At 50.6% G+C, this 17324-nt stretch overlaps 1 protein-coding gene across 1 annotated transcript in view; it reads left to right on the top strand.

Annotated features, from left to right (window-relative positions):
* Positions 1-584: 584 nt before the first annotated feature.
* Positions 585-17324, top strand: part of PRKG1 (protein kinase cGMP-dependent 1) — a 507011-nt gene continuing 490271 nt past the window's right edge. The window contains exon 1 of the mRNA XM_075759023.1: positions 585-1180. Coding sequence (XP_075615138.1) covers positions 915-1180 — 266 coding nt within the window. The 5' untranslated portion in view covers positions 585-914. The remainder of the gene's footprint in view (positions 1181-17324) is intronic.

The raw sequence follows: 17324 nt of genomic DNA, 5'->3' as shown, positions 1-17324 counted from the left end.
GGGCTGGCATGTGTCGTGGGGTGACCCAGAGGGCAGGGATGTGGGGCAGCCAGGTGGAGTAGGATGTGGGGCACCTGGAGGAGGGTGGGAAAGGGAACCCTGGGGGGAAGGGATGCGGAGCCCTCGATGGGGAGGCACATGCAGGTGCCCGGAGGGGCGGGATGTGGGGTGCCCCAGCGGGGAGGTACGTGGGATGTCCTGGCAGGGAGGGATGCTGGGTGGCGCGTAGGGTGCCCCGGCAAGGACAGAGGTCGGGTACTCCGGGGATGGGGGTACCCGGGAGGGACTGGGGTGCCGAGGAGGGGAGCGATGGGGGGTGTGGGGTGACACGGGGGTGGGATGCTGAGCTCCCGGGGGTGGGATGCTGAGTTCCCGGGAGGGAGGGCCGGGCGGGGCGGGGGGCGGCTCCACGTGGCTCATTAGCAGAAGGCAATTTAATATTTATGAAGTGCTCTTGTTTGAATCCCAAGTCTTCGGCTCCAGTTACAAGGAGCTGCGTCACCCTCCGATCACATGGTAATTGTTGCTATTTCCAGGATCCCAGCCTCGCAGAGTGGCACAAAGCTCTTTCCCCTTTTCTCGTCTTTTTTTTTTTCCCCTTCTCTTTTCCCTTCTTTCTAGGTTGTTTTTTTCTTTGGGGGGGTGGTTCCCCCTCCACACACCCACCCGCCCCCCGGTTTCCCGCTCGCCGGCGGAGCTCGGGGCAGCGTTTGGGGATGCCGGGGCCGCTGCCCTGACCCGGGGCGGGCAGGAGCCGCCTCCACCCCCCCAAACCCCCCCGTCCCTCTCCCGAGGAGCGGATCCGGCCGCGGCTGCGAGCGGTTCCTCCATGAGAGCTGCCCGGCCCGGCCCGGGACCGGCTGGGTACTAGCACCGCAGAGGGTGGGGGGGCTTGGGGGGGGGACACCCCCAAAATGACCGAGCTGGAAGGAGATTTCACCAAGCTGCTGCTGCTGAAGGAGGAGCGGATCAAAGAGCTGGAGCGGCGCTTGGGAGAGAAGGACGAGGAGATCCAGGAGCTGCGCCGGCGGCTGCACAAATGCCAGTCGGTGCTGCCGGCCCCCAGCCCGCACATCGGGCCCCGCACCACCCGGGCGCAGGGCATCTCGGCCGAGCCGCAGACCTACCGCTCCTTCCACGACCTCCGGCAGGCTTTCCGCAAGTTCACCAAAGCCGAGAGGTAGGGACGGGCACACACGCACCCCCACACCCACACACGCAAAAACCTTTCCCGAGTGGGGTGGCCGGGAGGGATGGAGGCGGCGGGACCCCGCATCCCCCCGCCCCGGGGAAGCGGCATCGATCGTGCCCGGGGGGGGGTCGGAGGAAGCGCCGGGCGCATTAGGGGCTTTCAGCCGCCGGGAAGGAGCCCCGCGGGGGATCGGATAACCCATTACCGGCGGCCCGGCCTCCCCCCCCCCCCCCCTTCCCCTTCCCCTTCCCTTCCCCGCCGCGGCTCCGCTCCGGCTCCCCGGGGATGCTCGGCCGGCGGGGCGGGGGAGGCGGCGGTGCCTCCTCGGCGCTGGGAAAAGTTTGCAGCGGGGCCGGGAAGTTGTTTGGCCACTGCCCGAGAGCCAGCCCGGGGCGGGCAGCACCCACTCACCCACCCGCCCCACCCCCGGGGCAGGTGCTGTACCCCCCCCCGGCCCCCTCCTTTCCTGCCCCCATCCTCCCAACGCGCTCCCCAAAAACTAAAGCCCACGCTCCTCCACCCGTGGGCTTTGCACCGGCGCTTCGCCTCTGGTTATCCCCCTACGATAGTGTCGGGCACCCACGGAGGGGCTGGGGTTTTTTTTGGGGTGTGTGTGCATCACTCAACCTGGGGGCTCTGAGAGTTTCGAGTGCGTGACCCTCTAATACACCGTGTGAAAATGGGGGAGCGCGGCGCCGCTCCGGCTCCCCGGGGAATTCTGAGTGTGACGGGGAAGTTGCCGTGGGAGCGCGCCAGTTCTGTGCGACTGCAGCGCACGGGAGCCAGCGTCACCCTGTTTTCGGGAGAAGCTGTCACTCCGGTGCTCGTGAAGTAAGAGACTCTCTGATTTCTTCTGTGCGTAGCGATTTACTTTGGCAAAATCATTCCTGACAATATTTCCCGGAGCCGGGTGTGTTTGGGTGGCGATTCACACCACTCTCCTCGTTCTTCCCACAAAACGTACCTTGTCATCGCCCAGACCGAGCTCCTGCCCCTTCCTCCGCGGTTGCCCCCTGCCCTTCATTAAATGAGCGATAGTCTCGTTAAAGATAAACGAGAAGCTCTTGGATTTGGGCTTCTTTTAAAAATTTATTATTCTTTTTCCTGCCTGTATGGGGCGATTAATAAAACAAACGGCTATGCCCAGGGAGGTGCGTGACTGCCGCCCGCGCAAGCAGAGCGCGTCGGTTCGTCCTTCCCCGGGTTAGCGCTTCCCTTCGCACCCCCTGCCCGAAGCAGAGGCCGTGTGTCGCGGCTGAAGAAGAAACCCAGGTCCAACTTTTTCCTTTGCCGTTGCTTTTTTTGGAAGGTCGTGATCATCCCGAGCCTCAGCTGCCGCAGGGGAAGGTGACAGCGACCCGGGACCTGCGGTCACGGCAGGGCCCTCGGTGCCCACCCGTATTTATTAACTCGTTTAGGAGGTACTAAACCTGCTCACGGCTCTGGCAAGGTTTAATCCTCGCCCGAGACTTTTCCCTGCTGTTCCCAGCTTGGGCTGGCAGGCCAGCGCCAGAAAACGCTGCGTCCGCATGACGATGTGAAGGTCGTCGGCCTCATCCTGCACGGTCCCCGTCACCCAGGGACGTTGTTCTAACGTGCAGGAAAAGCTCTCGGCGGGGCCTGCGGGCGTTTCCCATCGCCCTGCGGGCCGGCGCTTCGTCCCCCGGCATCTTCCCATGCCTTGGCCTTGCTCGTGGTAGCCTTGACGATGGTAAACGAGCCAGTTTGGGATTGCTCTTGGGTTTTAATTAAGATCCGCTTAATTCTTCTCCTGTCTCGCTGCCAGAAGAGCGACGGGCGGCTGTACGGTGTACCGAACACGCTGCGCCCGCAACCTGCCTCTTTTGCCTTTCTCGCCCCCAAATTAGTACCCAGCAGTAGGTTAAAGAAACGCGCGTCTTGGCGGGCGGCATCTCGCCCGTCGATGCGGTTCCCGGTTGCTGCTACGGCGTCCCGGGCGCTGGGGGTGAAGGGCTTTGCTGCCGTCGGTCTCTGCCAAGAGGATGACGATGTTTCCCAGTCTTTGATGCCGACCGGAGGTAGAAGCGGGTCTGTCTGCTGCCAGCTCCCTTTTAATGTCTCTGTGGGTTTCTCCGGCTTTTTCATCTCAAAACTGCTGACCGTGTTTCGGCTAATTTATTTATGGGGGTAACGTAGACCTGTGAGAGTCTCCTGCCCGTGTTTCTGTCACAGCAGCCAAGAGCATCATCTGAACCGTTCGCCCCACGAGCCGTCAGGTCCCTGGGAGGTTGGAGGCAGATAATTCCTCTTTTCTAAAGCCCAGGGACGAGATCCGTGCCATAAAAAACCCAAAGGTGATAGTTTGTCCGTTTTGTGGGTTGATTTCAAATTAATGCTGCTAGAAAGCTTTTTTGTCTGGGATCAACCTTCATCTTTTTCATCTCTGAAGATGCAGCTACAGCTATTGACAGTGTAATTAATTTTATTTATTTATTATTATTTGTAAAATACACCGACATTTAAAACTCTCAAGAAGTTGGAACTATTAAACAGGAGGATAGAAGCTCAAAAAGTAGTTAAATCCCTGCTGGAAGCAGAAAATAGAGTTTGTCTCTGGCAACATGTTGTGCCTCTCGTAACCCTTCCCCGTGATGTGTAACAGGGTCAAAGTCGTAACGACTTGCAAAGAGCCGAGGAAAGGGCTTCGAAAATAGAAAGGTATTGAAAGACCTGTTGTCTTTTGTCCGGAAGTATGTTTTTATGCCGTTATTCCTCCCGATAACTTAATCGTACAGATATTAATGGAAGACAGCAAAGCATTTCCGTGTAGATGGTCACACGTATGTGATGTAAATCAGATTTTTTTTTTTTTTTTTTTCCAGAACAGTCAGGACACTGCCACTTCCCGTGTCTGGTTGTCCAAATATAATTCTTCCCTGTTGTTTTCTTGATCCATTCCTGCTAGCGGAGATTCGCGGTGAGGAAAGACACGCGCTTCTTGTAAATGATTCACAGATTTATATTTGTTCAGTGAGGTTTTTATTCACTTGTACCTGAACCCGACAAGCAATTTGGATCGTGCGTGGATCCGATCGCCGTCTGATGCGGCATCTGGCAGCTGCTTATTGCAATATAAAGAAGGAAAACCGGTTTGTCGTCGTCTTTTTTGTTTTGTGTTTTTTTCTTCCTAGCGCGGTAGGCGCCATCCGCGGCGTGGCTGGATGATACAGCAGTCGAGGCGCTCTGCTGATGCCCGGCAGAGCGGTTCCTAGGGAGTGATCCCCAGTTGCTAAGCAAAGGCTCTGCCGCGGTGCGAGCGCTGTAAGTGATAAACGATGCCAAAAAAGTAAATGCTGAGGTGTACTCAAAGCGCTCGGCTGGGACTAACAGCCGGATAAGGACCCTGGGGATTTTCGAAACTGCCTCGTTCCTGCCGCGAGGTGCTTTCTGAAAACCCGAGGGGCGCTGATCTGCGGGGTTTTCGGCATCCGCAGATGCTTTGTGCCGCGTGAATGATCGGCGTGAGCCATAATCCCCGGCTTCTAAATCGTCCTCTTGGTAAATTCTGGCAAATGCATTCTTTGATTCAGAGGTGCAATATCTAATTCCAGCTTAATCCTGCTTATTGGAGTTGACAAGCCTTATTCGAACCGGGGTGATGCTAAATTACTTTGGAAACTGTTACAGGTTTGGAAACAGCAACTAAATCTTTGCCGGCATTAATGTGCCAGAGCCACGACTAAAAGGCGGTCGCGGCCGTACAAGCGATTATGCTTTGCGTGTGTGATTATATCCTCAAATTTGGTTTGGATGATCCCGTCTCCGTGTTTTTCCACATCCGATTGTATCCGGCACTGTGCTATAGATTCGGTCTCAGCATCTTTTAGGAGAAGCAACGCGTTTCCCCGCCCCGTACCCAATAACCTACCCATCCTTCCTCGCTGCGCCAGCTAACTTTGGCCACAACTTTTTAACCGCTTTTCCCCTCTTTTCACTTTATTTTGGGCAGCGTTTGCCACAAGATGGCAGTGGGCTCTAACGTTTAAGGCGAGGCATCGGGGTGTATTGTGGTTCTGGCTTCCCAGCCCTGGCCAAAGTCGTCCTGCAGACGGTTTTCCAGATGAAATCCCGGCATGAATCTATCATTTCCCCCCCCTTCCACCTTGTCTGAGGTGTTAGGGGGGATGTGTTGCTGGGAGCGCGTGTTCACCCACGGTGTTTAAACTCGGTATCAAAGGCTTCGGGTGGTCTGTACGGTACTGTGGATGTAAGGTTTGGAGCAGATGCTCTCAATTTTATGTAGCTCCTGGCTCCAAGGCTTGCGATAAGCTAGTGTTTGATGATGGCAGGACCAACCCGTCTCGTGGCTGCTCAAGCCAGGCTTTGGGTACTGCTCAGGGCAATGCAGGAGGTCTCTAGTCCCAAACTCAAGGCAAGGTCAAAGCTGGACCAGGCTGCTTGGGGTGCTCCAGCCTAAAGCAAAGGGATCTCCTGCACGACCCTCTGCTGCTCCACCTCTTCTCCCTGCCCCGTAACGCAGCTTTGGCTTACGGCTCGCCCGCCATGGCCACGTCCACCAACCCTGGAGCTGGGGAGGGCTGGTCTGTTGATGGCTTCACCCGTGCTGTGCTCCAACCACCCCGAGCAGGACAAGAGAGAGGTTCTCCCCCCTTCCCCGGGGCAGCCGGGGCTGTGCCCTTCATGCCCCAGCCCTTTTCTGGGAACTCAGCTCCCAGCCGGGTGGCTGAGTTGCGTTAATTTAGACATGATCTCATCATCTGCCAGCAACTGCTAAAGCAGTATCGATCCTGCGTTTGGCCTCCATGTGAAAAACAATCCGACTGCTTCCCCGGTACCTGTAACCGCCGTCCCTCGAGGCCTCGGGAGGCTGGAAAATGAGCATTTGCCTTATTTTTTGGCTGTTGGGGATGAAGGTGTGACCTGCTGCAAATGTGTAGCACTTTAGTTGGGTTAAGGACAGCCTTTAAGCTAAGGGAGGGACATTTTGGGATCATAGCTCGTCTAATATTTGATATCGCTAAGCAGCTACGCCTTAAAAAATCTAAACAGGCAGGTTTTGCTATCTCTGGGTCCTCTGGGTGTCTGCTGTTTCTCATCAGCAATATCTCTGTAAGAATCAGCATCCCTTTCCAAAACTCAGAGGAAGGGTACGGGGCTGGGGGGGACAGCAGTAATTATGACGTTAATTACTACCCTAAAAAAAAAATAATGCTTCTCTTCCCTCATTTACCCATCACCGATCCGCTCCCAGCGTGCTGTGACGGCGCGTTCCTTGGATGCTTCATCCTGGGTGATTGACACCGGAGACCGTAAGGATTTTACTAGGTGGAATTATGTCACCGTAGGAAGAATTCGTGCTGGTAGTGTCCGTAGCGCATCGCCGGCCCGGAGAGAGAGAGGAATATAGGAAGGAGGGAAGTTTGAGCAGGTGTCACTTAACTTGGGGATAGCTGGAAAATATTGCAAAGGGAGCGATTGAAATGGGCAGCTGGACTCTTTGCTTGGTCACTCTGCTCTCTGATTCTTTGGGTGGAGCGGCTTAGTCCGTGGCACGAAGCAGCGAAGGATATCGAGTGAACTTTGGAGACGAGCGGGTCGTTGTGCGCTGTAGGAAGAGGTACGGCACGGGTCATTGGGTCCCTCGAGAGGTCCGAGGTCAGTAAAATAAGCGGAAGGATTTTAGGGGGAGAGAGAAGCAAATGTTTATGGTTAATCAATTGAAACCATTTCCCTTCTTTTAATTTTTAATGGGCTGAAGTTACCGCTCCCCCCTCCCTGGGCATTGCTTTCCTTCAGCTGACGGGAGACCTGAAAAGCGAGCCCCGGAGCGGGGAATTCGCGCTCCCGAAGGGCATCGGGTGGCACCTTGCCGGGGACGGCGAGGCGTCCGTCTGTCTGTCTCTCACCAGGGCCGCTGGTGACCAACACCACCTTTTCCATGGCATCCGTTCTGCGCTTCCTCGCGGGCAGAACGGCATCACGGGTGCGACAGCGCATCAAAAGCAGCTAAATTGAGCTTTGCCTTCCGCTTTCCGCAAAAATAATGGAAAACATGTGTATAGAAAATATTTTTTAAAAATTAGGTTATTCGATATGATCCCTGGCCCTTGTGAAAAAGGACGGGCGAGATGGCAGAATTAAAAATTTTCTGGGTGGTTTGTTTTTTGTTTTTTTGTTTTTAATGAAAACTTGAAATATTTACCTTCACTATTTATTGCTCGGTTTCGCACCGAAGAAAGCCTATACGACATGGTGACACGACACCCCAAACCCGACGGCCACCCTCACGGCTAACGGTGCGTCACCTGCTGGGTCTCAGAGCCCTTGTAGGGATGCTGTGCAGAGGGTGACTGCGTGGTCCCCGGGGGCAGGATCAGGCCCGGGACGGGCAGGGGATGAGCTGCCGCTGCCCGACCCCGGCTGACGCAGAGCCGTTCCCAGCGGCGTCATCGCAAATTCTTCCTTCTGCCTATTTTTAAATGCCTCTAGTCATGAGGCTTTCGGTGCCTCCCTTGGGGGGCTAAACCGCAGGCAGACAGATTTTCAGGCAGCTGCCAGATTACCGTATAACCCACCTTCCGCCTGCCCGCAGCTTGCCTGCTTTGGTTGCGAAAAATCCCTGAAAACGTGATTTACGTATCAGCTTTAAACCTATAGCTGCGCTCCCAGGCAAGGTGACGATAAACTGCTTTTCTCTCTCAGATCTTTGATGCGAGTTCGTTTAAAAAAAAAATTTTTATATATATATATATATATATATAGAAGGGAGGCGGGATCTAGCAAACGCGTTGTGTTATTTTCCTGTGGCAGCTCGCGGGCATCGCTGGGTTTGGAGGAGAAAAAGGGTCCTGTGTCTCGCTCGCCGCCGCATTTTTAAAAGCAGCATGTAGACGTGGGCATATATGGTATTGTAAACTGCTTGGCCACAGTCGCTCTTTATTTGGCTGCGTTTTAGTCACAGCAAGTGTCGTTTTTGTCAGAACTGTGCCATGGAAAAGGTAATAAGTGAAAATCCCCCGGGCGGTGAAGTGTATCAAAGTAAAATGAGGTAGAAATGACTAAATTAAGGCTGCGCGTCCCTCTCTGCAGCTTTACTAATGAGAAACTTCAGGAAAAAGCCTTCCCAAGATATCCACTTGGTTGCCTGTGGAGTTGATGCAGGTCCTGGAAAATACCTAACAGAGCTTGGCAAGGGGCTTCTGAAAGGGCTTTACCCTCCACCGTCACCCCTCCGGCTGGAAAAGATGAGGAGATGAGGACTGCTCCTTTTTTTTTTTTTTTTTTTAAATAGAGTTTTTCTACTACTTGGTCATGGATGTTCTTTGAGCATATTTGCTGCATTAGTAATAAACCCCTGTACTCGCAAATGGAGCATGCGTGCGTGGAGGAGATGCTAAAACAGCCGGAGGAAAGGAGGCTGAGGCACTCAGGACCGCACGTGCGGTAGCAGGAACTCGGATGCTCCGGACTGAACCGCGGGGATCTGCAAGCGCAAACGGTGATGCTTGTATTTTTGGATCAGATTCACGTGGAGGTTGTGTAGAAGGGGACTTTGTGAGTCCAGTGCCCAAATCTGTCCTGCCGATGCCGTGGCTTGTGGGATCTTTGTCCCTGGGGACTGCTCTGACTCGCCTGGACGCAGCCCTGGGCAACCCGCTGTAGCTGCGTGTTGGCCATGCTGGGAGCAGGACAGAGACCCTCCAAACTAAATCCTTCTGGGGACTTAGTGCTCCTGACCAATCATAGAATTTTTAAGGTTGGGAAAGACCTCTAAGATTGTCAAGTCCAACCGTCAACCCAACACCACCATATCTACTAAACCATGTCCCGAAGTGCCATGTCGATGTGGTTTCTGAACACCTCCAGGGATGGTGACTCCACCACCCCTCCGGGCAGCCTGTTCCAATGCCTGATGAGCTCTTTGAAGTCAAATCTGCCAGGAAGGTGGTTGTGGCTGTACCCAGACCTCATGGCAAGAGGGTCAACCAGAGCTTTGGTGGCTTGGGGGACCAGAGATGCCGTGCGGCCAGGGAGGGACAATCCTAGATTCGGCAGAGGATGAGGCACCATCCTGGCGAGCCCGTGACCAGGATGAGGTCTGCTGTCCCCCACTAACCTCCCCCGCTGCTGCCTCCACCAGCTTCAGTTTTGATTGCTGCTCGATGACTAGATTAACGAGATCTGCTTCGTTATCAAATGGCTTCCTCTCATCTCAGGTAGAAGTTTGAATAAATCCCCAAAAACTTGTGTCAAGGGAAAATGTTTTGCTGTAGCAGAAATGAACTGATTTACACAGCGTCGGGCTAAATAAGAATGCTCGTTTGAATCCTCCTTTGCTGTTGACCCTCGCTGATAAAGTCATCCGTTGGATTTGGGGGTGGGCCCTTTGCAACGCACTCCGACGCATTAGATGCCAGTGTAACAGAGCAGGTACCGCTTCTCCTTTAGTTTAAACGTCAGTCGGGACAGGAAATTACACGTAGTCCTAAAACACAGCCGATGGCTTTACTGAAAGACGCTGAGCTGTGAAGGACGCACCGAAGCAGCTTCGCGCTGTGTTCCCCCTCCCCAGAGATGCTGCCGTATCCCTGGACGAGTGAGGGTCCATTAAAACTGTCCGTTAAAGACGCGAGGACCATCGTACGCCGTTATGTACGCTGGCTGCTCTCTCTAGGGCTTGGAAACCTTCTTGTATTTGACAGGGAGGACAGATCAAGCAGAGCTTTAGCAGTGGCACGTCGTGGATAGCACGTGCCGGGGCAGCGGCAGGTGAACGCGGTATTAAAGTCTTCCTGACCTGCCGCAACGTACGGTTTGGGTTAGAGACGGTGGAAAAATAAAAGCTGAGGATGTAACTAAGGATAAAGAAGGTTTTGCCTCTTGTTTGGCTTAAATCGGTTTTATTTTGCGCCCCTTTGGCTTTCTTGGTGCCTTTGGGGTTTTGAGACTTACTGGTGTGTAGAATGGGGTAAAAACACGCACCCGCGATGGCCTTGTGGCGGTAAATTAATTACAAGGTGACTGTGTGACTGTAAGAGTCCGACAGCCTCCAGACACATTGGTAGAAAAACAGAGGATTAAAGAACGTAAAAGGCCCCGAAGGTAAGTGTGCTGGTGGGGAACAGGTTCAGGACATCAATATCTTAATATTTGGGTTTTCTGGCATACTGTTTGCAGTGATGGAGTACGGCGTGAGGCTGTGCTTGATTCCAGCGAGCGCAATAGGATGGGAATTTTGAGTTATTTTCATTTGCGTTTTGCAATTTGTTGGAAGTTTCTATAAAAGATAAAAATCACCACCAGGATTTTAAATGACCAGTCTGTGTATAAATTCTATTTAAAAAAAAAAAAAATTAAAAAAAATATATCTGTTGAGTTGTTTGTAATAAGGAATCATGCCCTGAATCTTGTAATTCCACTTTCTATTTATGTATCCTTGTGTGATAATGTCAGTAATTTAATTTCTTTAAACTCTTTAATTCCTCATGTGCTGAGGACCGGCCCAAGAGCCGTGCTCTGTATTATTTATCCTGCGATGTATGAAAGTGGGAAGGGTAACTGGGGATAACTTCTTGAGCAGCTCACGTGCTGAGATCCCCAACAAATATACCTGAACCCTTGGAGTGGCTTTAACACGAGTGCCAAAATTTGGGTGCGCGGTAGATGTCTTTGGCGTAATTAATCAACCAAAATGCAACTTTAATAACGGGAATCAGTGGATGTAGCAGGAAGGGGTCCCTTAAGAAATGCATCCTGAAGGGTGGCTTCCAGCTGGGCTGGTTTTGATGGTTTAAAAGTGTGGTCAGAAGCGACTATGGCGCGGAGGAAGATGCGAGGAGAGAGATTATGCTTTGAATAAGGCTGGTGAGGAGTTGCTAGAATAACTTAAAAATTTATCTTTAAAAAAAAAAAAAAAAGCTAGAAGGAGTAAATACATCAAATATCCCCTCTTGCTAAAGTCCATGGTTTTCCTGAAAGTCAAACGAAAATAAATTAGTAGCTCCTGGGCGACTAATTCAACGCGTGCTCAAGACATCGAGGATTAGAGCAAGGATTTTATTAATTAAGGGTATGTCCTTGTCTTGCATTACCATAAAGTCACGTCGCATAGCTGGGTGATGTCAGGTACGTTGTTCCCGTTCCCATTGCGACGGCACCGTGCAACGCCGTGCCGACCGCATCAACGATGCCGTGGAAGATGGGTTGCGGCACACCCCCCCTGCCTGGGCTCGTGCGGCCCGGCCACGTGAAAATAAGAAAAATGGGGTGATTGGTTAAATATGTGGCAATGGTAGAAGGTCATGAGCTCACCATGATGAACCACACTTTGGCACCCAGAAGCGTGGGATGTCTCCAATCTGCCAGTGTCCGTGTGGCGAAAGCGTTTCCTAGTGCAGTCATGAAATTGTCCAGATCGGGGGCCACCCGAGCATGAAGAAAGCAGAGACAACCTGGACGTTCCAGTCCAACAGCTTCGTCTCTGTATGCAAAATCAGGGTCTTGTCTTCCGTTGCCTCCCTGCGCAACGGTTTCCCCCCTTCTTTCTGTGAATCCTCTCCGGTTCTGCTCGCACGGAGGTGGTCCCTGAAGAGCCACGAGATGATGGAGCCTCCACCGTTGGCAGCTCCACCGGTGTCACAGGGAAGGACCGGGAAGGTGGAGGAAGAGCAGTATTTACACAGCACTGCGGATGACAGCTTGTCCGTTTTCAGATGATCGTAGGAGGGCAAGAAGTAGGTTTTTGTTGTTTGTTTGGGGTTTCGTTTTAATAGAAAATGGAATTAGAGCCGAGGCAAGCGTGATGGTTTGGCTTTCTCAGCAAGGGGCTGAGCGCTGGGCAGCTGAGCATGGCAAACTCGGTACACCTGTATTTTGGGGGTGCCTCTTGCTGGGTGTGGCTCGGCCGCTGGTTAGAAAAATACCGAGCTGTCATCAGTCTTATTTTGGCTAGAGACGAAACTTGAAAGCCTTGCTCTGCTAATTCAAGTGAAATCCCTGGGGAGCCGGGCATGGTGATACCCGAACAAGAACTCCCGTGTAGATGGCTTGCTGTAAAACGGGCCTTTGAAAACAAGCAAACGACAGTGTATTTTCCTTCCCCCCCCCCCTTCTTTTATTCTCTCCTTTTATTAAGAAAGTAGCAGTCATCCTGTAATTATCCAAAGACAATTTTAAATGTTCCTTAAAAAGAAAAAGAAGAAAGAGAAAAAAAATACTCTTTTCCTCTTCTTCAAATACCAACTTACTTTGGAAGCCCAAGGAAAAAAAACTTGCACTTTTGGAGGGGGGGGGGGAAGAAAAAGAAAGAAAAAGTTGACTTTTAATTTTATTTTTCTGTAAAAATTATACTGGGCAAGTTTTAACTAGCCTAGCACATCCTATAGAGGCAACATGCTTGTCTCAATTCCTGGTCCTTTCAAGACCAGAACTGGGCGTTCAGCAATAGCACGAGATCTTTCCTTTACTGGCACGTATTGGTTTATTTTGCAATTTGATCACTGACGGAATAAAGTGGTTTAGAAGAGGATAACGGGGTAGTTACCTCCTCAAAACAAGTATCTCCTGCTTAAAGTGTTTTACCTGGGTCTTAATATTTAGCTGCCAGAAACGCGTTTTCCTTTGCCGTGGCGTTCATCTGCTAACGATGATATTTGATCCCAGCTCCTGTCCCCTACAATTAAGGAATTTTATTCCCAACTTCATATCGGAGCTCCTGAAAAAGCCCCCCCTCCGGAATAACCAGCTTTCTGATGAATTTGACTTGCCCGTTTACTTGCCCCGTTACCCTCCACGCAGCTTGAATGGTTCTCAGGTCACGAAATTCAATTTTCCAGCAAGGGGTTTCTCCGCATAGGCTGAGTATTTACTGTGTGATTGGGGGCAAATGGTGGAAAAATGCCCTTTTTTTTTTTTTTTTTAATGCAGCATAACAGTATTGATATTTTGATGCTAAACACGAGGAGTTTTGGTGGTGGTGGTGCACGTCTTGTCCCTCTGGAGACAAGGGACAAGCACTGAGCGCTTGAAGAAACAAGAAGTCCAAGCGTGGCAGATGGCAACTAGGACTCGATTTGGCGTAGAAAAGAAGAAACAAGGAACAATTAAGCTCAGTGAACGTGGGGGAAAAGCATGTTTTACGACGCTGGGGTACATCATGTTTGCTTAACCAGGCAGGATTTACGCGAACGTTTCCACCGCAGCGAGGAGCAGGATGGAAGATTAGAAACTACTCATTCCTTTTTGCTGTGTCTGCTTTTTGGCCATTGAATTTTAGCTTTGCAAACACCAAAAAATAAGTATGAGTGCAACAGCACCGGGGTACGGAGGATCTCCAGATCCACCAAAAGCACCCGCCGGGAGGATGGGTACAAATAGAGCTCGTGCAGAGGGAAAGCAGCGGCCATGTGCGCGGGTAGCGGAAGAGGATGGGGAATGAAGACGCGTACGATGATTGGATTCTTTATGGCGAGTGTCACTATCGGTATATGCGTACGGGCAGTGGCTTGATGACTTCCTCAATGGGTGCGATGACTTGTTTCTTTCAGTAAAGGGGGAAGCGTCAGCTTATTAAAAAAAATAATGCGTTAGTGTCGGCAAAGGAGTTGAAATGAGGGTGGGGCTCAGGCTGCGAATAAGGATGAATAAAAGCCATTTGTTGATGCAGTGCAGCAAGGCACTGTTCCCCGGTCAGATAATCTTCCATTTTACTTGGGGACCTGATGGATGGGTGGGGATGCGGCACTCGGCTGGTATTTGGCTGGGGGCACAGCGAAGTTGAAGTTTGCCCTTTCCACAAAATGTTGTGGGCGGTTCTGATGCTGTTTCAGCCTGAATGGAGAGGGGGGAAAAAATCCCAAGATCAGTTGCTGTAGGGAAAATTTTCATAGAACACCACCGCAGGCGTTAGAGTGGGTTTTGTGAGTAGGTTTGGAAGGGCTTTCCTTGGGAAGCGAGTCTCTTTGCCCCCGCTTTGCAGAGGGGGAATGTGAGGAACATACCCATGGTGAGCGTACCAGTGAGGAGCAGGGTCAGGAGGAGACCTGAGGTATCGACCGCATTGATGGCCGTCGCTCAGAAATGGAGCTGGGAAAGCTGCATTTACCCCTTTTTGCCTCCTTTTTGTGTTTCCTTCTGCTAGTGACGGTGCACAGAGTGGGTTTGCACGGTAACCTTGACATCACCATCTGTTTCAAATCTTCCCAGGTCATTTCTGATGCCCTGTGCTCCTTGGGTTTGGGCATCTATTCATGTACAAGCTCCCTTAAGCTGCATCTGTAGCTCAGAAAAGGACTATTGAATATTTAAAAAAAAAAAAAAAAAAGGCAGGATAAAAGGTTTTTGTGTCGTCCCCCCCTTGATTTTTCATGCTACTTTACAAAATCTGTGTCAAGGTAAAGGGTGAAATCTATCCGTTCCCTTTCATCGCATAATGCGTGGCTGGGGCTTTAACGTGGTGTTTTGGCAGGTAGGCTCGCCCTCCCGGGAGCACGTTTCTTGCTTTGATCTGCAGTTTTGTTATCGGATGCCCGATTCAGGGGAAGGACTGGATTGCCTTTCTGGAAACACAGACCGGAGCAATTGGTCCCCCTTGCAGAAACCCTGACGTTTTGCACCTTCCCTTCCCTGCGTAACCCAGCCCTGCTGGAGCAGAGAGAGTTGAAGCAAAATTGAAATTTGTCCCTTTGCTCCATGGCATTAAAATAACCACTTAAAAAAAAAAAAAAATTATCAAAGTGAAGGTTTCATCTTTTGATGGGAGATCGCTCGTGGCAGCTTCAACCAGAAGCTCGATCCTCTGGGGGAAGGTGCTGGAAAAAAAATGGGTTGAGCTGGTGTGGGTACTATGGATATGAAATTTCTCACTCCATAAAACCATATGTTTGGGGGCAGAAGAGCAAAACCGCGTGGGAAAGGGAAGTGGAAATGGTGTCACGGGTCAACTGAAGGCCAGTTTTACAGAAATTTTGGTGCCTGATTAATCTCTTCTGAGTCTGTGCAGTAAAAGCTATCCTAAAGCATCAGTCAGCTCATTGCAGACTATTTGCGTCCAGAAGATGTTGAAACAACTTGTGTCTCCCCCACCCAGCTCCTTCTGCTGCAGCTTTCTATCAGCTCTTGCACTTTTGTGGCTGGGTTGACCCGTCACTTGTAGTTGCTACTCCGATACCAGAGAGCAGGTACAACTGATTTCCATCTTTCACGTCGGGTTGGTTGACTTCCATATCGGGAAGGCTTCTTCTCCTTCTTTCTCTTGCATCCCGTTGCTAAATATTAAGTAGCTAAAAATCAACTCTCTCTACAAGGCTTTAAATAAAACATGAAAAAGGGGGGGGGGGGGGGAATTCACGTGAAGATATCGGCTAGTTGTCTGCTGAAATTATGTCATTAATTTCTTGGATTGCTCTTGCCCAAGCAAGCATGTGAAGCAGTCTGTTTGAGCTGGTTTGTTTTGGTTTGGGTTTTTTTGGTTGGTTTTTTTTCTTTTTCCCCACAACAACTTTTCTTTTGACCCCGTTCTGGGTCTGTGATTCATTAGGAACTGGAAGCAGCAGTTATTTGCGTGGGCGTTGGATTTACTCGTCATCCAATCGTTTTCGCGTTGTGAGGCATAATACGGAGCTGATAAGGTCTGTACATCTGTATTCTGCGCGCCTTTCCGGACTGAAAAGTCTGCAGGATGTTGGGCTGGCAGCGTTTGTAAATTCAGCGTGTGACCTTGATTTAGAGAAAGAGACTTTACAATTACATTTGTATCCACTTTTGAGCCCTTTTAGCGTGCCTGAAAGATGTCGGATGGCAGAAGAATGAATGAAAATTACTTTAGTTTTCATAAGTGGATATCTTATAAGGTCAGTGAGGCTGGCTCTGCTCATCTAGCCTGATTTGCAGGAGATGGGCCATTAGCCTTGTCGAGGTTTTGTTTTCACTAGCGTATTTCTGTCTTTAAAAAAAAAAAAATTAAAAAAAAAAAAATCGTCTGGTCGTGGTTTAAAAATTTGCCAGTGACTGAGAAAGCACCACGGTCCCTTGCAAACTGTTGAAAAGATTAATTGCCCTAATTGCTCTGCCTTAAATATTTGTTCCACATTTCAAGCCTGAATTCGTCTAACTTCACGGTCCTGCTGTTAAATCCTGCCCTCGCTGTTTGCCGGATTAGCCGTCCGTTCTCACGCTTCTCCCAAGCGCTTTCCCGATGGCAGCTCATCGCTTTTAACCCCACTTCCGCTGAGACAAAAAACAAAACCCTGGAGCTGGAGACACGCTCAACGAGCTCCAGGTTGTAAGTCAGCCGATTTACAGCAGCCTAATTACGTTACCTCGCCGCGGATGTTTTCTCAACCCAATTTGCAGGTGGTTTAATAAAACTTGCAAAGTTTTATTCCATGAGATCTATTTTCCGTAGAGCCACATAGATTGGTATTCGTTACGTTGCCTTAATTTCTTCAGCAATTAAATTGAGAATTGCACATCCCAAAGGATGTCCAGGATCGATGTCAGGCTGACACCGTTATCTGTGCAATCCCATTTACCTGCTAAAAATCTTGGTGGAGCGCTTGCTTTCCTCCGGCCCTCTGAAATGTTTTTCTCAGTATTTCAAAACTCGCTGAAGATCATCAGCAGAGAAAACTTAACGACTCTTTGGCCCACCTTTTAAAAATTTTTTTAATTTGAAAAGCCGGCGTATAAAGACCTGATCCGCTCTGTTTTCCACTCTTTTGGCTGTCCATAGCTCACGTTCCACTCTGTGTTTTACCTGTTAAGATGCTGATCCATAATATCATTTTTTTTTATCCAGGGACTTGCCTGATATTGATGTTTTGCCTTCCTACGGGAAGCTATGACCATTAAGTTTACCGTCTCGACTATGGAACTTTTCCTGCCCCCTTCAATCAATGTGAATTGAGTGGGATTTGGGCAATTCTAGTGTTTATAGCAAGGCCGTTGGCGAGCAGAAGACTTTGGCAGACGACCTGTGGTGTCTTGGCAAAGCTGCGCAAACACTTCCATTTTATTCCACAGAAGCTCTCCTTTCTCCTTTTGTTTTAACACGTTTCTTCTTATCCTGAGGTGCCTGCTCCCGAAAGCAGAGGTTTTTTTCCATCTGGAGACCATCAGGATGCCCACAGCTCTCTTTGCAACAGACGGACTC

The sequence above is a fragment of the Balearica regulorum genome, chromosome 7, assembly GCF_011004875.1.
Source record: "Balearica regulorum gibbericeps isolate bBalReg1 chromosome 7, bBalReg1.pri, whole genome shotgun sequence".
NCBI classification, from domain to species: domain Eukaryota; kingdom Metazoa; phylum Chordata; class Aves; order Gruiformes; family Gruidae; genus Balearica; species Balearica regulorum.
The sequence above is the reverse complement of the archived record's forward strand: the minus strand, read 5'-3'. Positions and strand labels throughout refer to the sequence as shown.